At 53.4% G+C, this 20151-nt stretch overlaps 1 protein-coding gene across 1 annotated transcript in view; it reads right to left on the reverse strand.

The window, feature by feature from the left end:
• Positions 1-20151, reverse strand: part of GALNT18 (polypeptide N-acetylgalactosaminyltransferase 18) — a 328800-nt gene that overhangs the window by 9543 nt on the left and 299106 nt on the right. The window contains exon 10 of the mRNA XM_002928032.4: positions 5208-5372. Coding sequence (XP_002928078.2) covers positions 5208-5372 — 165 coding nt within the window. The remainder of the gene's footprint in view (positions 1-5207; positions 5373-20151) is intronic.

Below are 20151 nucleotides of genomic sequence, written 5' to 3' on the forward strand. Positions count from 1 at the left end.
TCTGGTGTTCATGAAATTTCATGTGCTGATGGGAAATGTTGGCTGTCTAGACACAGGTGTGTGGCTTGAGAGGGACAACGCTGGCTGCCCACTGACTGTTCTTCAAACCCAGAGCCCAGGGTGGTCCTGGATTAATATCCGCCCCACAACTCCCTGCATTTCACCCATCACCACCTCCAACAGACTGCAGCAATGTCTCTCAAAGTGCCCCCCAACAGCTGTCTGGCTCCATGCCCCCATGGCGACCAAGTCTGCGCTATCTCTCATGGGAACAATGGGACAGCCCCCTAACTTGCTTCCCTGTCTCTTTTGTCCCAGTCCCCCTACACTCTGCGACCAGAGGGAGTCAGACCCTATCATGACCATTCACTGCTTAAAACTCCCCTGCTTCCTCCCTTTGCTTCTAAGGTGAAGTCCGATCTGTTGGCATGGGTTTCAACGATCACCATTATCTGCACGCAAGCTGACTCTTATGCCTGATCTCTCTCATGCTCCTTTGGAAATTCTAAGTTCCACCCGTACCCGCACTGGATTTCTGTTCCCCAAACATGCTCTGTATTAAATTGCCTTTGCCCAGGCTAAGCCTCTGCGTGGGATGTTCTCCCTTCTTGCGCCTGGGAACTGTCCTACCACTGTCAAGATCCGGATCCAACAAGCCCTGAATGTGAAGCCATCCCTGAGCCTGGCATGCTGGGGTCCCGGCACACCACGCCTCCCTCATTTCTGGCCCCATCATCCATTCTGTAGCGTGTTTATAGGCTCATGAGCTCCTCCAGGGCAGAGGCCGTGTCTGTTTCATATCTGCATCCCTCCTGCCCAACCCCCATGCTCAGTAAATGTTTGATGAATGACTGAAGGAAAAATGTTCATCATCAGAAAATGGCTCATCAGAGCCCTGTACATCAGTGTTGCCAAGAGATGTTTTCATCAAACGTGGTGCTCTGTGTCAGGATCTAACGCTGTCCTGATTCATCCTGAGCGTCGGAAATTCAGAAGAGCTTGCAGGGGATAGAAGAAAGGCATTTTATTTGTTAAACAGAAAATCAGGGTATGCGATGGAACACTAAGATATGCAAATGCCTATCTTCTTTGTGGGAGAACCTGGGAGAATCGCACTAGATTATTTTGAAATTAATTCAGCCTGAGTGTCTGTGGAGTTTAAATGCAGCCCTCAGGAGAGTAAATAATGCAGAATGTGAAACCGGGAAAGAGATTTGAGATGCACCAGTAAAAGCCTCCTTCAGCCCAACTTCTGCACCAGATCATTCTGCTTGGTAGGATCTCTATGTAATTTGCAAAGATTAAAACCTGTTGCAAGAGAATTAGCCCAAACACGTGATTTAATCACGTAAGAGGCTTCCAGCCTCCTCTGGCCTTGTCAACAGTAGTTCCTAACCAAAGAGGGCTTGCGGGCAGATTCCAGGTTGCTTGATAAATATCAATTATTTTGCATTAAACAAAAATTTCACATACGTGAATCTTTAAATAGCAAGCAAGAGTGGCTGCTCTGGGTTTGCAAATACGGGATTTAAACATATTATTTCCAAACAGTTCTTCTTGGTAGAAGGATCAAAGAGGTGACTGCCAAGGCACCCTGGGAGTTTTACTGGGTGTGTGTAAGTGGCTGAAAACTGCCCAGGCTCCGGCAGCCCGCCTCCCAGACACTGCCTGCTTTGCTGGTCACCGTGTCCTTTTAAGATTTATTTATTCGACAGAGATAGAGACAGCCAGCGAGAGAGAGAACACAAGCAGGGGGAGTGGGAGAGGAAGAAGCAGGCTCATAGTGGAAGAGCCTGATGTGGGGCTCGATCCCATAATGCTGGGATCACGCCCTGAGCCGAAGGCAGACGCTTAACCCCTGTGCCACCCAGGTGCCCCCACCGTGTCCTTTCAAGTAGGATCACTTGGGGCTGCCCGTTCAAGGCCATGCACTGAGATGAGATGAGAAAAGAGCTGGATTTGGGGGTGTCTTTGCCTGGAGTACGCCTGTTTTAGGGGTATGTTCCCTTCTCTGCCCCAGTCAGGGATGGACAGCGAAGATGAGGACCGGCCCGGGGTGCCGCGGCCTCTGGAGATGGAGATAGTCACCTCTGCCAGAGACCTTGGGGCGTGTCTCTCTGGGAGGGTTGGAAAAAGGGCCAATGGGCCTGGGCGTGGGGCTGGGCTGTGAAGCAGCCTGGGTTCAGAGCAACAGGCCTATTCGAACGCCAGCTCGGGCCACGCGATCTTGGCCCGGTGGACTTGATCGCGCTTTGCCGTCTTTGCGATGGAGCTGCTCGGCTTATTAGCACCACGAGGCTGAGGCTCTACAGAGCCCCGTTTCCCCGGTGATTCCGGAGCTCCTCGGAGGAACAAGGCTTGCAAAGGGGCCAGCAAGCTCACTTCAGTTCAAGAGCATGCAGACCCCGGTGACAGAGAGTCCCAGAGCAGCGGGTGCCTGGCTGGGCCCGACCTGCAGGGGCTCTTCCAGGACTGCCCGAAGCTCCTCCTCCTTTCCCTGCCAGTTGGCCAGTTGCAGCCGCAGGCTTGTCTGTTAAAGCTTCCCAGCCACACTTGTCAAGCTGCTGCCCCACACCGCCAGAGGCTGGGCTCCATGGGTCAGCCTCAGACCTTGCCCCGAGAGGAGAACTGGGTGGCCAGGCAGGGCGTAAGCACCCCGGGGCACTCACGGAGGAGAGGGAGGAGGGAACGGCTAAACGCTCAGACTGCATTTCAGCCTCTTGCCAACTCTTCTTCCTGCCTCTCTCCCCCTTCTAGAATCTCCCCTTCCCCTTCAGCTCCACCATCTCTGCCACAGGGACATTCCAAAGCCCAGACCCAAACAGGCCAGTCCCCTGCTGTACATTTCCACTCCCAGGTGGGGTGGCCCACTTCCAGGCCTGTGGTGTCTGTGACCTGGCCCAGCTGCTCTTCAGGCCCGTCTGCGGCCACCCCACCCCGTGCCCTGCAGGACCCAGCCACACCTGAGTACCCACGGCGCCCTGAATGTGGCCGGCGTTTGAGGCTCCACAGCTCCGGTGAGTGCTGTTCCCTCTCCCTGGAATGCCCTTCCCCATTTTCATTTGGAGTAAGCTCCTACACATTCTTCAAGGTTAAGTCCTGTCTCCTGAAAAGCCAGCAGCCCTGCTCCAGCTCCTCACCCACCACCTTCCTGCGCCGTTTCCTTCCCAGTTCCCGGGGGGGAAGCCGAGCTCCTGGGCCCAGCAGGCCTGGCTGAAGGCAGCAGAGTGTGGCCTGATGTGAGCCCCTGCACAGAGCCTCGGCATGGTGCGATCTCCGTTTCACCCCGGCAGAGTCAGCCCCACTCACTTCCACGGGGCCCACGTGTCCCTTTCTCTCTGCTGCCTCCAGTCTGCAGGCCGATTTTGCATCGAGCCCGAGCCGGGAAACAATTGCCGTTTTGCCACGGAGCACGCCCCCAGCCTCCCTCCCTGACCACACACCTCCAGCCCTCTCTCGGCCTCTCAGTGTAAGGGAGGCCAGAGGGACATGTCCTCACTCCGGGCTACACAGCTGGCGGGGGAGGGGGGTGACAAAGGCAGACTGTGGGGTCCGAACAGGTGTTTCAGCAAGAGAGAGGGAGGCGGGAGGAAGCTGTGCCCCGTACTCTCGAACCTCAGCCCTGACCCTGACCTTCTTCCAGGTGCTCCTACTAACATACCCCAACTGGAAGTAAAAGAGAATTTGAAATAATGTGTGGACAGTTGCCCCAGGGCCACACTGGGCACGGTATTTCACATCCTTGCGCCTCGGTTTTCTCACGTGGAACACCGGGGTGACGGTACCTGCACGCACAGCCGTCCTGAGGATTCACTGAGCTGCTGGTGCCCCACGCTTCCAAAACCCGGCCCTTAGCACTCTGTGAAGTCTGGCTGTTGCTCTTAGGGGGACGGATCTTTACAGCTTACAACACACCGCAAAGGTGGCAAAGGTGTTGCGAACAGGAGGGCAGAGTCACCAGGCCTGGAGTGTCCCCGAAGGCCCGGCCAGGACTCCGAGCGAGCAGCCACACCGCACGCATCTCCTACCTGCCCTCGGAAGCGCTCCCATGTGGCTCCCCATGCCGCTCCCTAGCTCCTGCTTTCCCGGGGTCATGAGGCCCTCATCCGGGCTCTTGCTCCTGCTCTCCAACTAGCCCCTAAATCTGTGACCTTGTTTTGAACTAGGTATTGACCTCACAGGTCAAGGGTTCTCCATGCCCGTAGAACACGAGGTGACTGGGGCCCCCTCTTCCCTGCCCCCGCACCATAGGGAGAGTCACTACGAAGCCTCTTCCAGCGCCCATCAGCTTCCTCTCCCTAGGACAGGAGCAGCTTCCTGGGAGGCTTGAGTCGGGGTCCTGCCACTCAGTCCCATGAATACGGACATTCCCTTTCTGACTTCCCTGGAAGCATCCACCACATACAGTCCCCGATGCCCCGGGTTCCTCCTTTCCTGTTCTGAACACTTCCTCTGCACCGCCTGGGGGTTGGGTATCCCTGCCCCTGGGGGGGAAACTGGCCCTAACTTAGTGGATGCCCTGGGGGCTGGGAGGCCTCTGGGCCGAGGCAAAGGTTCTCTTCAAAGCGGGGTCTTTGTGGGCTGTCTCCAGTTGGACATCTTGATCCCTGGGCTTCATTTTATAACTGGGCCAGCGGAGAGCAGGCGGTCAAATACAGGCCTCAGAACAGATGGAGACAACACAGGAATGCTGCGTCCCCACGGCCCTTTGAGGAAGCCTCCTCCCCTACAGCGAGCAGGTCCTGGGAGGAAGGCAGAGCAGGGCATGGGCCAGAGATGCCCCAGCTCTGCCTATACCTGGGACACTGGTCTTCATCTCAGGAGAAAGGATGCGTGGAGCAGAAAGGCGAGGGTTTAAAGTCAGAGCGGCCCGAGTCTAAACCCCAGCCCTGCTCCCTACTGTGTGACTTTGGGCAGATGACTTCCCCCTCTGAGCCTGTTTCCTTACGTCTACAACTTAAATGATAATAAAACAACAACAATAATAGTAATTTCCCCTTTAGAGCCAGTATCAGGAGACAGTAAGCTAATAACAGACGTGAAGCCCTCGGCACGTAGTAGGTCGATCCCGAGAGTCGGCCCCGAGTCACAGCCTCCCCACTGTCACCGTGTCCGCTCCCGCCCTCCGCCCACAGGCTCCGGGGCCCCTGTGGATGTTCCCGGCTCTCCACTCCCGTCGCTCTTGCCGGCGGCTCGGGGGCTGTTACCTGAGAGAACTGCCAGTGGAGCTTCATTCTCTTGGCTTTGGCGTAGCTGCACTCGACGAGCCGGGGCCGGCTGTTGATGTCCACCAGGCACCTGTTGTCGTCGTCGTCGATCGTGGGGCTCAGGACGCCCACGTGGATCTGCTGACTGCTCGTGTAGTACACGTTCTGCGGGTGGGGCGAGAGCGCGGTTCAGTGTAATGACCGGGGGCTGGGGAGGCCCGTGGGGCTCTGCCCGGGCGGCCGGCAAAGGGAGCACACTCCAGGGGGCTTCACGTGATTTTCTATCGCAATGGACAAGAAGAAAGCCTCTTACATCACGATCCAGGAGAGTCTCTGGTCCGCGTGTATAACAGACAAAATTTTCAAGAAACAAAACTTAGTCTTACAATAAACAATCTGATATTTTTTATTCTATTTTTCTCCTGAAAAGCATTGGTCATAAACTTTTAAATTGATTTTACCACCCGTAGTTTAAAAAACATGGTTTGAATCCAGTATTTGCAGGCTTGTTGACTTCCTCCCTCCATAAATATTTTGTGCGAGATACTGTGCTTGGCCGGCAGTACAGAGCAAAAGACCTGCGCCAGCCTTAGGGAGCTCGGAGTCTTGTGTGATAGGAGACATGTAACACAAAATTTCCAGCCAGACCAAGACTGTATAGAGCAAGGGTTGGCAAACTTTTTCTTAAACGGCCAGGTGGCAAATCTTTTTGGCTTTGCAGTGTGTTGGGAGGTCCCTAAGGCCATTCCCAGATTTGATGATTCATTAGGACTCACAAGACTCAGCCCATGTTTGTACTTGCAGTCATGATTTCTTATAGCAAAAAGATACAAGTCCTATCAGCAAAGGGAAAAGGCACATTGGGCAAAGTCTGAGGGAAACCAGGTGCCAGCTCCCAAGGGTCCTCTCCTGGTGGTCACAAAGGATGCACTTAATTCCGCCAGCAAGGAGCTGAGACCACACAGGTGGGATGTTACCGACTGGGAAAGCTCTTGCAGACTAGCCGGGTTTTTATCAGGGCTGGTCATGTAGGCAGCCTCTGCCTGGTACATACCAAAACTCCAGACTCCTAGGAGCAAAGCAGGTGTTTAGCATAAACCATATTGTTTGTACAGTCTGGTTAGGCATAGTGAGCCACTCTTGCACATCTGGGAATGAGGGGAACCCTTCTGAAAACCAAGTTCCCAGAAGCCTGTCAAGGGCCAACCTGATAAGCAGGCCTTTCAAAGGACAGCAGTCAGGCCTACTGTATTAACTCTTTCCTGCACAGAGGGCTATACAGTCTGAAACTCAACTCTGCCATCGTAGCATGAACACAGCCACAGACAACATGTAAATGGATGGCTGTGTTCTGGTAATGCTTCATTTACAAAAATAAGGGCTATGCAGGGGCTGTAGTTTACTGGCCCTGGTTTAGAGGCAAGTACATGACCTTTGGCCTTCAAAGTTTTCAGTCACTTCTCTGAAGTGGTTCCCAAAAAGGACTCTGAGTGACAAGTTATAGGGTTCGGCGAGCTTTTCTCTTCATATTAGGAAATTAACACCCCCACTTATGATTAGCCCCCCTGGGCAAATTGAGAGACAATATTTCTTTGCTTGAGGTTAGAGGTGGAATGGGACCTCTTATTATCTTCATATATTAAAAAATTCTCACTGGTAAATAGTTTTGATTCATTCCAAATGATAAAATGTAGCATTATTCTTTTAGCAGAAAAGGGTGGTTGACTTTTAAACATGAGTGCAGGACATAAAAGAGACTGTGGGGTGAGAAGGGAAGTACAGGGAAGGAGGTAAGGGGTGGTTCTTGGGGGCCATGTTCCTCCTGACCCTTGGAAGGCCAGGGAGGGCGTGGGAGGCAGGCAGGGTCACCCTTCATACATAAGAAGAGCCTCAGGCCAGTGTATCCATCAAGGCCCCAACAGGAAACAGTACACTCAAGGAAGTGGAATCCAAGGAGGGTGTAATAAAGGCACAATTCTCCATGGTGTGGGGAGGATGTAAGGCAACCACAGGGATTGTGTGGTTCCCTGAGGATCATAACATGGAGTTGTTACCGCTCCCAGACCCAAAGGGATAAGAGAAGACAGCAGTTATGAGAATCTGTGAGAGAGAAGTTACGGAGAGAGTGCTGACTTGCAAGAAGGCTTCAGGGTGGGAGGGGTTTGGGGAGAATGGTGAGTGGTGGTGAATAAACACCACAACTTTACTCTCCCCTCCCCACTCTGTTCTTCTTCTGAGTCAGCCTATTGGTAGAACCCAGCTGGAAGCCAAAGAACATGGGAGCCAATAGACACATTCCATAAAGTCAGCCTTCTAGGGCAGAAGGAGAAGGATGGAGAGTGGATCTGGAGAGATGAATAGGAGACACACAGATAATCTTATAAGTTATCAGATTTGGTGAATCCATGGAAATAGGCATTAAACTATCAAGATGACTGATTCTTCCCATAATAGAGGTAAAGAATCATAGCGATCAAAATTCTGAGCCCAGGCCAAATGTGGAATGCCTAGCTTCAATGTGGAAATGTGACCAGAACACAGAGGAAAAAGGAACCTATTTGATACCTATATTGGGTAAGAGACCCTCCATTGTGTGGCCTGGATTTCGGGTTCACCCCCAAGGAAAGCCGAAGACCTGCTATGGCTTCCAGTTTATTGGAGTTGAGGGAGACTATGATGACTGGAAGGATTTAGGAAGTTAAATAGATGCAGCTAGGCATCTCATCCATCCACCCACCATCCATCCATCTATCCATCCATCCATCCATCCATCCATCCATCCATCCAACAGCAATCTCTAAGTTGAGACTGAAGATAATAGAGATGAGAGCCGTGGTCTCTGTCCTGGAGGATCCAACAGCCAAGTTGGGAAAACTAACATATCAGGAAATAATGGCTCTAATTACACTAATATGAGCATTGTTTCTGCCTCCAGTGGCCTATCCCAACTCTTGCTACTTTGAAAACAGGAATAAAAACTCACCATCTCCAGAAAGGCTTCTGTGTATAGGCAAAAGCCCGGGGCCTCAGCCTGCCAGCCGAGCCTCTCTCCGAAAACTGCAGAGCTGTTTATGCCCTTGGGTTGAATGCCCCAGGCTCTCTCCTCAGGACACAGGGTAGCTCTTAGTCACCCTGCTTGCCAGGACCCAGATTTCCTGAGGCTCGGGAGTGTGGGCTGCCAGACAAGGATGGCCAGGAAGCCAGTTACTGCTGCCCACCCCTCCTTCATCCCTGTCATCAGGGCCTGACTCCAGTCTCCAGGGCAGGCTGCCCAGGTAATAGCTGAAATCAGTTTTGTTCGCTTAGCTGCTTGGAAGTGCTGGAGGGAGAAGCTCTGAGAGCCAGACGTGCACCTGCTAGCTGGTACAGTTCTCCTCCGAGCTGCTCATTGCTCCAGGGTCTGGACAAATCCTAGTAGGGACAGACAGTTGTTTGTTTTTGCAAAGCAAACACCAAAGTGCATCTTGAGGGGCGGAACCATGACACTGGCGGAGCAGAGAGAGAAATTCCGCGGAGGGTGCTCTCCAGTCGTCCCTGGGATGCCTCAGAAGCCCCGCCGGCGGTGGATTGAGTCGGTAAACGGTCTGAACACAAAAGAGGGGAAACTGTTTCCTACGAGATGCCCCATTTTTAGTACTGGTGGGCCCTGCCAGCATAGCTGTGCTTTCTGAGTCCCGGGGAACCTGGGACTCAGCGTGTATTTGCAATGTCTGGAGACATCTGTGGCTGTCACGATGGAGGGGAGGGACGCTGCTCCTGGTGTCCAGGGGGTAGAGGTCAGGGACGCTCGCTGCTCAACCTCCTACAATGCACAGGACAGCCCTCGCCCCGCAGCAAAGAATTTTCTGACTCCGGATGCTCAAGGGTGCTGCTGTTGAGAACCCCCGCCTCAGGGGGCTGAGAACAAAAGCTGCGTTGTGTTCAGCTCCTACTCTGGGCCAGACACAAAGCGATGCGCATGCCTTATGCCCCTGAACCCTAAAACAACTAGGTGAGTCGGGGGCTGCGATGATCCCCATCTTGGAGATGGGGAAACCGAAGCCCAGGACACTAGGTAAAAGTCTCACAGGTACAGTAGCTGAGATTTACACGGAGGCAGTTTGACTCCAGGGCCACACCCGTGACCTCTCATTTCTCTCGCCTACCTCCCTTGGGTCCCGGCAGCTCCAGCATCGAGGCCGAGGGGGCGAGGCCAGGAGGCTGGCCAAGGAAGCTTCCCTGTGGTGATCCACCTGAGCTCTGAGAGGGGGACCGGGACTAAGGAAGCAGCAGAGGCCAGAGGGGCCTGTACCAAACACCTGCGACAGAAGAGGGTAAGAAGTGGGAGCCGGTGGGAGTCCGCCTGTGGCTGTTTTACAAGCCCCTGGGGGGGCATCTAGAAAAGACATCCCCACCACTCGGCTCCTCTTCAGCGGCAAATGACCCAGCTACTCATTTTCCGCGCACTCCCATTCACCTCGGCGAGGCTCCGAACCTGGGCATTTCATTCTGATGCTTGCAAGGAAAAGAGAAAAAGCCCCTGCAGGTGACAGAGCAAACACATCCGTGTCTCGGGGCTCGCCCGGTGGAACCCTCCTCTTCCTCAGGCCGGGAGCAGGAGGCGTGACGAGTAGCTGAGCGGGAGCCCACGGAACCCCTGGGTGCACACTCCTGCCCTGGGGGCCACTGAGCTGAGGTCACGCAAGGACCCCCCGGGGCTGGAGGTGCCCCTCGCTCCGTCACTTCATCTCCTGGATGAGCAAGGGCCTCCACCCCGCAGGATGCAGGCAGACCCCTGGCCAGAGCCCCGCCGGCTGTCCTCAGCACCCCTTCCCTACTTGGCAGGGGTGGGGGTGGGATCCGCCTCTGCCAGAGACTGAGGTATGGCCTTCCACAACATGTGCCCTGCACCCATACCCAGTAGCACCACACCGACAGATACTGCCCCCGGCCGTGGAGGGAAGGGGGAGAGAGAAGAAACGGAGTTTTGTACACCTGTCTGCTAGCTATTGTCCCTATCTGTGGTCACCTCCCAGTTGTTAGGATAGGGAAACCGAGGCTAAGAGGCTATACAAACCTTGCTGAGATGCAGAGCAGGCGGCTGCTCCCTTCCCTCCTGCCTGGGGGAGGTTCCAGGGAAGGATGAGACCTTGGCAACTCAGGGCCTTCATCCCACTCCCGCGTTGAGCACCCCAGGTGGTCTCGTCTCCCCCAGCCCTCGGCAGGGCCTCCCCCTGAGCAGAGGCTGAGACAGGCAGGGGGAGCAGGGGAGGGCCTCCCAGGCAAATCAGGAGCAAAATGGAGTTGGTTACATGACTTAATAACATGGTTCCAAGGTGCAACGGGAGTCCCAGCTTTCCTCCAAACAATGGGCATGTGGATTGGGGCAGCTTTATTTCCTTCATTAAATGATGTTTCCTTGGCAACACTGCTGGCCTATCGAGTGGGTGCCCTGGAAAAATAAGGTAAGGTAGAGACACTCTGTCATCGGGAGAAGGGGCGGCAGTGGTGGTGTTTGGCTCAGCCTGGAGGGTCCTGAGGGGGTGGAAGGAGAGGAGTCATTGCGGGGCACTTTCAACAAGAGCCCCTAGAATTTACTACAGGGAGAAAACGGCTCTATTTGCGGGTGCTTTCATGGGGAAAGTGATCCAGGATGGAGTTGAGGTCATTTCTTTGGATACTTGCAGGAGATCTGTACCCTCAAGGATTGTTTGCAGCCCAATAATTCTTCAGAGCCCAGTCCTCTGTGGGGGTGGGGAAACACACCAGGAGAGTGGCAGTCTAGGGGTCCAAAAATCACAAACAATGGCACAATTACAAAGTATCAAAATGGGGGGTAGCAAAGATCACTGGAGGGAAAGCCAGCCTGTGGGCTGGACCACTGCATGGGGTGGGCTTCTGGGAGGAGGGGGTGGGTGCTGGGCTTTGGAAGAGGAGAAAGATCTGTGAGCAAATGAAGTGGGGGAGAATGGAGCCCTCAAAGGGACACGCTCCTCAGTGCCATCAAGGGAAGGCGGTGCTCTCTACCTCGGTCGCACAGTAGAATCAGCTGGGGGGCTTTAAAAAGTCGGCATCAGTTTAGCAGGGGAGGCCTAGGTATGGGGTCTGTTCCAGGCGATTCCAATGTGCAATCAAGGTTGAAAACCAGCTGTATTAAGGACATTTTGTGCAGCCTAGAGGGGACATTGGGACAGCACCTCCGACCACCTGGATTCCAAGCTTCCCTCTCACTGTGGGGCCAAGGGGGATTCCCATCAGCAGGGGCACTGTTTGTAAGACTGTGATGAGGGCGGCCAAGGGGTTAGGAAGCACCACTGTTTAGGAGAACAGTTGTCAACGTGTGGTCCCAGCATCACCTAGGAACTTGGTGTAAGTATACATTTTGAGCCCAACTGCAGACCTGCTGAATCAGAAACTCTGAGCAGAGCCCAGGAGTTTGTGTTTTAACAGGCCCTCCGGGTAAGTCAGATGCCTGAGAACGTTTGAGGAGCACTGGTCTGGTGGGATAGAGTCAGGTGGGCCTGGGTTTCCAGTTGGCACCCAGCCCTCACATTGTAGCTGAGAAGCCACTCTGAGCCTCAGTTGCCTGACCTGTAAAGTGCAGTCGTGAGGATTTTAATATTGCTAGCCCCTGGTCTGGCCACAGGGACTGCAGGGCGAGAACAAGGCAGGCAGGGACCTAGTAGGGAAGGGACTCCCGGTCCAGCTGCCCGGTCTCATCCCCCTCACCTCTGGTGCCTGTCCTGAGTCGGCCTGGCCAGTGGGCCTGTGGGTCAGGATTCACGAAAATGGCAGGCAGGGCTCGGGCCTGCAAGGTGCAGGGGGTGGGGGCAGAGAAGGAGCAGAGGCTTGCTTTATTCAATCTCAATTTCGAGTAGTGACTGTAACATCTGTAATGTGTGCTAGAAATGGGCCCTTCGTCCTCTTTACCAAGAATGAGCTGCCGGCCCCTCTGCTGATAGGGCAGGCTGATTTAAGGGTTTGGTTACTGGTCATTAACCCCTCAACACAGAGGTTAGTTACGGCGCTGAGGGCCGCAGGGCACTGATGCTAAATCAGGATGAAGGGGAGTCATTTCCAAAATGATCTTCAGTTCACTAACCACAGAACCAGGTACATTAAGGGAAGGAAAACATTTCTAAACATTTCTGTTTGCCAGAGCTGCGAAGGAGCAGAAAGCAAGGTCCCCAGCCCAGAGCTCCCCCTCGTGAGCCATTTCCCTGGTGAGGGGAGCAGGACAGGCTAAGTATCTGAGCCCGCCAGGTGTGTGTGGAGAGGTCTGTTAACAGGCACTCAGCGCAGAGCCAATAGACAATCCAGTTTAATTCAGCAAACACTCCTTTGTGCCCACGAGGGTACGGCCTGAGCTGGGCACTGGGGAGCAGAGAGAAGCAAGATATGGGTGCCCCTGGGGAGCCAGGTGGGGAGACAGCCATCCGAAAAGGGAAGAGAAGAGCCTCATGGCCAGGCTGGGAGCAGAGTAGAGCAGGTCAGAGTGCTGGAGGGGCCACAGCCGGAGTGATGTGCTCTCTCTGGGGCTGGTCTGTGAGTGATAAGTTTCGAGAAGAGCCTAGGAGGACAGTAGTTTGCCCAGATAACTGAGCAGGATGAGGGACCGCTGTCAGAAAGGGTAGGACAAACACAGACACGGAAGCTTGGCACTACCTTGCTGTTTTGGGGAGAGAGAGTGCCTCCGGAGGTGGGGAGATGAGACTGGAAATGCAGCTCAGAGCTGAAGAGTTGACAGCACCCTGTGACTTCAGATGGACTGTCCTACCTGTGAGCACATCTGAGGAATTCTCAGAGTCCTTTGAGTCACAACCATCCAAAGGGCCTGGAAAGAGAGCTGGGACTAGAGGTGACACAGCCCCTTCTGCAAGCCTGTCTGGAGGACAGGGGAGAAAAGTGAGCTTTGGACCAGGGTGCTGTCTCTAAGCGTATGACTGAACAGAAAAGACTAAGCGAGGCCTGATTTCTGCCTCCCAGTGCACCTGAGCAGGGCGGCCAGGCAAGCAGCCACTCGGCACCATCGCTGGGCTGGAAGTTCTGACTCAGGTTCATAGCTCATGTGCTTCACTCTGGGTCTTGTACCCACAGCACGGGCGTCAGCCATCTCTCAACCACCGTTAAGGGGCGGTTTGCCGCCCAGCCAACCCAGGCAGCAACCTGAACCCCCCACCTTGCTCTGTCTTCTCTTCCTGTGTCATTCTGAGCTCCTGGTGTCCCCTGGGCTCGGTGTGTCCCTGGTCAGCCCCTCTGCCCCAGGAGAGAGCCACGTGGGAGCGGCCGTCAGCTTCCTGCATAGAAACTGAGGGCTGAGCAGGAGTGAATTACCAGGGAGAGACCGGGGACGAACCAGAGAAGGCAGCTGCAGGGTTCTTGATGCTGACAGCTCTATTTGCTTTCCTGTCACAGCATCTTGCTTCACTCTGGCCACAACAGCAGGCATGTTTCACAGTCTGGCTAATCCGGGTACCCCATTGCCTTGGACGTGTTGATTTGGCCAGTCTGGGCCAATAAAAGTCCTCCCTCAGATTTTCTTTTTGTGGGAGCATGCTGGAAGGCTCTAGGCCCAGAGCAACTTGCTGCCTTCTTCCTCAGGTAAATCAGGGAAGCCTTTTCCACTTGAATATAAGAGAGACTAAGGTTACATATGAAGGGAACCACAGCCAAAATAGGAGGGAAGGCAGGTGGGAGGGAGCGAGAAAAGAGGAGGAGGAGGTGGTGGAGGCAGCGGCAGAAGAGGAGGAAGAGGAACAGAGGAGAAGGAAAGGGAAGAAAAGAGAAGACAGGAGTGCAGCAAGCTTCATTCCTTCCCCTGGATCCAGTCCTGCCTGAAGCCAGAGCCACACATGGACTTGTCAGCTACATGAGAGGAAAACCCTTTTTGCATTTAAGTTGGTTTGAATTGGGTCTGTCACATGCAACTAAGAGTCTTGACTAATACAGAATACCCAGGAGACATTCAAGAACACCAAAGGGAATGAAGTAAAAGGATCAAGTCACCACGGTCTTTCATTACAGGGCGAATCTAGATGGCATGTATGTTTATGCTTTATTCAGTTATTATAGAAAGTGAGTCACTTTTTAAAATAATAAATCACTAAAGTTTGTGAATGTCTGGATTTTTTTTTTTTTACAAGATAAAGAAATACCTCACTCATTTGTAGGCTAGTATGCTTTCTTTAGTGGGTGAAAAGCTAGTGAGCCTGGAGGTTCACACAGCCTTAGGAAGCCCCTGGGAATGGGCTGAGTATCTGAATACCATCTATCATGTAGGCGCAAGAGGAGAAGAAGCAGAGAACCGCAGAGGAAAGGAAACTGGGTTACAGGAAAGTAAGACTGGCATGGCCCGGGATGAGACAAGGAGCAGGGGCCCTGGACTGTGATTGCCGGTTGAGCAGTGTCCCTTCAGCCTCCTGTGCCTGTCTCTAGGGAGCAGTGCCTGCTGACCGCCCCGGCCTGGGCTTTAGCTATCATCCCCGTTCTGCTGCTGCTGCCCTTCCCTCGTTCCTCCTGTTCTCGGTCCACTTCAGAACAACATAAGAGGGGGCAGAGCCAGGGACCGGGGCGGGCAGTTGTGAGAAGGCAGGAGCAGATGTCCTTGCCCTCGGCCTACAATGTCTAACCACGACCCCTCCTCTGAGCATGGCTCTGGCAAGCGGTGGGCCCCAGAGAGTCTGGGTTCCATGACTCCGCCACCTGCCCGCGGGTGAGAGTGGGCTGTCCAGCAGCCAAGAAGGCTGTCTCCTCCCAGGAATTTAAAACATGAGCTGGAGAGACACTGAGACGAGGCAGCTCTGCAGCTAAGACATGTGTAGCTCCATGACCTCTTACTGCTGAGACCCTTGGAGCTGCCCATTCCTGCCTCCCCCCACCCCCTGTTCCTGGCCCCGTCGACCCTCTTTCGGAGTCTATGCAATGAATGGGATTTTTTCTCAAGGACAAGATTCTCAATATTTGCTCCCAGGACCCAGACTGTGCCAGGCCTAACTCTTACCTGGCCCCATGAGCAATGAGGGGGCTTACTCATTTGATGGTTCACCACAACTGTTATCCTGCACTGAGTTAAGAAGAGCTTAGAATGTTCCGAGGGAGAGAGGGGGAGTGAGAGAGAGAGAGTGTATGTGTGTGTGTATTTGACAGAGATTTTAACATATGAGGTCAGTGGTGATCTGGACTCACCCCTAATCTCGGTGATCAGGAAGATGGGGGAAAGAGCATGGCAATAAAACCTGTAAGTTAAGATCCAGCAGGGAGAAGTTAGCTCAGAGAAATCGACCTCATGTGGATGAAATATTGGTGCCTGATTGCAATTTGCAAATGTAAATCTTGATTGTGCCTCCTCCAATGCCAACTCCATTTCTACCTCCTTCCCCGAGAAGAGGAGAACCTGCTTTACTGAGGAAAAAAGGTCCAGCTCACATCTTCACTGGATGTTACAGACCTCAGGCAGCAATGCCAGATGGACTCCACTATGGTGGAGAGAGTATTAGGAGACCAAGGCCATTCTTTTGGGGATTCCTTTTCTTGCCACACCACAAGACAGGTGCTCAGTAAATACTTTTGGATGAACGAGTGAACAAATGCATAAGCGAATGAATGAAATAATACAAAATGGACATGATAAGCCATAGTGATACGTTATAAAAATGGCCACAGATTTTCCCCATCTTTGCATGCCCACTCTGCCTCTGCCCTTTGAGGCTGGGCTCGGCCGTGGCCTTGTGACTGACTTTGGGCAACGACAATATCTTCACAGCAAACGTGATGCAGGAAGAGGCTCGTACAGTTATGCTTGCCCTTTCTTGCTGCTCTTAGATACCCTTGTCACTGCCCTCACGTGAAGAAGTCCAGATGAGCCCGTGGCATGATGAAACACACGTGCCCCAGAAGCTCCCTCTTTCCAGCTGATAATCAGCCAACCTTCCAGAACCCGACTCAACTAACTGACCAGCAGTTGGCCACGGATGCCTGATTGAGCCCAGCTGAAACTAGCAGCACACAGGGCCAGCCCAGCCCAGCCCAAACTGTCGGCCCTCAGAGTCTAAACAAATGCATCATAAGCTACAAAATTTTGGGGGTAGTTTTCTATCTAGTAAAAATGATACCCATTGTGAAGTAAAGGCACGGAGTGTAGGTCCTCGGCAAACTGCTGCCCCTTTCCCCTCCCGATTACAGAAAATAAAATAATTATACTAATACTATTTAATGGGCTCTTATTGTGTGTCAGGGATGCTAAATGCTTTACAGATACACTTGTTTCATCCTCAAAATAACCCTGGATAAGTGGGGATATTATCGTCTCCATTTTTAGGTGAGAAAGCTGACTTCGATAGAGGTAAATGAATGCATAGCGAGGAGCAAAGCTAGAAGCTGAACTCAGGTCACTTGGCTCCAAAACCCAGCTGCCAGGCACTATAATACCCTGTAAAGAAGGAAAGGAAGGTTCGATTCTACCCCTTCTCATTTGTGGCCCACTCCTGAAGTGTTCTTCCTGCTCTGCTTTTGCTTATTACTCTTTCTCTAAGTTCCAGGTGGAGCTCCTCCCCCAGGAAGCCTTCCCTGACCTCTCTAGGTCACCATGACCCAGCCCTTTTACTCCTTGGTAGCTGGGACTCTGATCCCTTCCAGGGGCAGAGGGAAAGCTCCACAAAGCCCTGCTGATCCTGGACCGATGTGATGGGGATGGGGTTCAGTCGCCGTGAGAGCATGGGAGCGGGTACTTTGTGGGGCCCACCGTGACTGCAGTGGCTGAGTACAAGGGGATGGGATTCCCCAGTCTGATTCCACCGTCCCTTTCCTCCCAGCCTCCCAGTTCCCATGGGCCTACGTGTGTATGTCAGGTCTAACTTTCCTTGTCTGTATGGGACTTTCTCGTCCTCTCCCAACTCCTGATATGCTCTGTGCCTCTTTCCTGGCTGATCTGCCTTTGCTGCACCCCCCACCCCCTTAAGCCTTCCCCAAATGCCTATTGAACTCCTAGTATCTTTCAGGGACAGTCCTTTCCAGCCAAAAGCAATTTCTCCTGTCCCCACCACACACGGCTCTTCCTGGAAGATACTGCCCCTCCTGTGGGCTTTGAATCTGCCCATTCTCCAGCCAGAGACACGAGGCAGAGCCAATACTCCCCTCTCCCCACAGCAGCACCCCTTCCACACCTCAGCCCTCCATCCAGGGCAGAAACATCTCCTTAGGCATCAGCCATCTCACCCAAGTGCTTCCTGGGCGGTCTGCTGCGCCCCCTCCCTCCCACTGGGCATCGCATCGGGTGATGAACGGCCCCACCTGCCCCGGGGCCTCAGTTCTGGGGAGGGCCACCTGTGCTACGCTTCTGCTGCCCACTTCCAGATCCCAGCTTCTAGTGCCCGGGACGGCTGTGCCCCTAAACCTTATCCTCCACTGCCCCACTATCCCCCAACCCCCTATTCTTCATGATTCCTCCCTCTCTTACTTGCCGAATGCCTGCTCATGCACCCGAGACCTTCGGAATAATAACCTGTTTTTTCCTTTCCTCCCCTACCTTTATCGCCTTCCTAGCCTCCCCACGTTCCTGGAAAGGCTACACCCAAATTCCTTCAACCACCCCCTTGCCAGCACCTTCTGTCTTTAATTCCTTATTCCTGCTGCCTTTGACACCCCCTGTAAGCCCAGCCTCTGCAGCCGTTTGCCTTCTCTACACCCTCCCCCTGGATGCTGGGCACGACCCACAGAGAATCATGGAACCGGGCTGATTACACCCTCCAGAGACTGGTGGTCTTCAGCTGTAGCCGGCCCCACCACCTTGCCCTCCCCACTAGGCCTTCTGGGGGTCCTGCTCAGCCTCTGAGCCACCCCCCTTTGCAGGATGTCCATACCTTCGCTACTCTGGAATATAAGCAGAGCCCCCGTGCTTGACTTGCAATTCAGCCTGCAAACTTGTTTCCCTTGGATCAGCCTCCATCTTGCCCTCAGGCCTCAGAGGAAGAGGTTCCTACCCTGAAATCCAGGGCCAGCCCCACTGGCCTTGGACCCCATCCTCTCCTGTCTTTGCCCTTTCCTCACCCCCAGAATGTTGCTTCCTTCTCTCCCCACATATCAGATCTCTTTCTCTACAGACTTCCTTCCCTCAGCCTCAGATGTGCTCCCTTATTGCTTCCCTTAGAAAGCAAATCCCAGTACACACCCCTCCTAGTAGCCGGCTGCTTTTTCTTTCCATCCCTTCCTAGCAAGCTCTGGGGGAGACGAGTCTACACGCACTGGCTCCTTGTCCATAGTTGCCTCTTTGGAGGGAGGCCCTCTACCTACCACGTCTTCCTAGACGTTCTGTGACCTCCACATACTCAGGAAACACACCAATGGCTTCGACCGTCCTCATTCTTCAGCTCAAACCTTGCCGCCCTAGAAACCCCAGAGCAACTGAGAGGGTGAATACTGGCTCAGTCCATTTTGTGATCATCACTTAAAACAGGCTTTAACTTTCCACGAATTCAGTCCTTTCTTTATTTAACATATAGTTGTTAAGTACCTATAATGCCCCAGGCAAATATGACTGAGTGACTTCTGAGCAGCTCAGGGTATTCCGAGGAGCTAAAGATACTGCAGAGACACAAACGTGTTGTGTAGCTCAGTTCTACAAGAATTAAGGCCAGCGAGGCCTTGTTCCTGCAGAAAAAATGTTATGAAATTTTCCTTTTAAGCGTGTCCTTCACCCAAGTCAACCTCCACTCCCACACGTGTTCCTGCATTTAATAGTGTATTTTTGAGCAAGAAAAAAAAAATAAAGCTGTTTTAGTGATTGATTTAGAGGGCCCAGCTCTGCTGAAATTCCCAGTATATTAACACAGTGCTAACCTCAAGGACTCCACTAAAGCTCCGTGCCGGCAGGACTAATGCTCAGCAATGAGCAGATTTCGGAAAAAAGCAGCTGGGACAAAGGCAGTGTGGTGACAATGAAGTTAGTTGGAAAAATCAAATACAAGAACATCTTTATGCCCATAATACATTCTAAACACATCTCCTTAGGAAATTTCTTGAAATAGACCAGCATCGCCTTAAGTCGCCCTGGTAGAAACCCCACTCAGATGTCCCCATTCAATGACACTAGCCATTCCCAAATCCTAGAGCCTGTGTCGTATGCTCCTTCTTCATCCCATTCTCAGCCAGGGGTGGTACGGACCTCCCCCTCCAGGGCCCCTTTGGAAATGCACGGGGATGGTTCGGTCCACACTGACCCTGCTGCTGCTGGTCAGAGTCTGGGGATGCTAACCGTCCTGTGCTGAGGAGGACAGGCCCACACAGTGAAGAAGCATCCCACCCAGAAACAGGAGCAAGGAGCAGCAAATGACGCAGCTCGCTGCTTGAGGGCCTGCCTTTGAGCAAAGGGCAGCGGAGCACACAGCAATTCGGGGGAAATCTCCCCACTTCCTGCTCCAAACCGAAGGAGGAAGAGCCTTTGTGTGGTGGGGGTGGTCACTGTACCCAGGTGGCCGAGAGCAGTGCGTCTCCTGACGTAGAAGGCTTGTAACTTACACTCTGCCCTGCCCCCCTGCTTGCATCCGGGGCACTCCTGCATGCAGTCCCGTGCGGCCCTCTCAGAGGGAAGGGTGAGTTGCAGAAGGATCCGGGGGAGTCTATGCAGCCCTGTCAATAGGAGAACGCTCTCTTGCCCGAGGGTCGAGTCAAATGCGAAGGCAGGCTGTTTCTGCGTGCCAGCAAGCGTGCGGGCAGAAGAGGCCTCGATGGAAGGGCCTGCTTCCCCACTCCTGTCCAGCCTGCCCCATACCTCCTGGCCCTGGTCAAGAAAAATACACAGGATCTGGCTTCCATCCCAGTGGGGGAGGGTACATCTCTCCAGCTCCCATCCTCAGGTCCCCACGAAAAGATACTGGGTCTAAAAGAAGAGATTACAGGTCCTGCCAGATCTTATCCTCACTAATAGTAACTTACAACAAAAATAACAGCAACTGCAATATACTGACTGAGG

This window comes from Ailuropoda melanoleuca, chromosome 16 (assembly GCF_002007445.2).
Source record: "Ailuropoda melanoleuca isolate Jingjing chromosome 16, ASM200744v2, whole genome shotgun sequence".
Taxonomy (NCBI): Eukaryota; Metazoa; Chordata; class Mammalia; order Carnivora; family Ursidae; genus Ailuropoda; species Ailuropoda melanoleuca.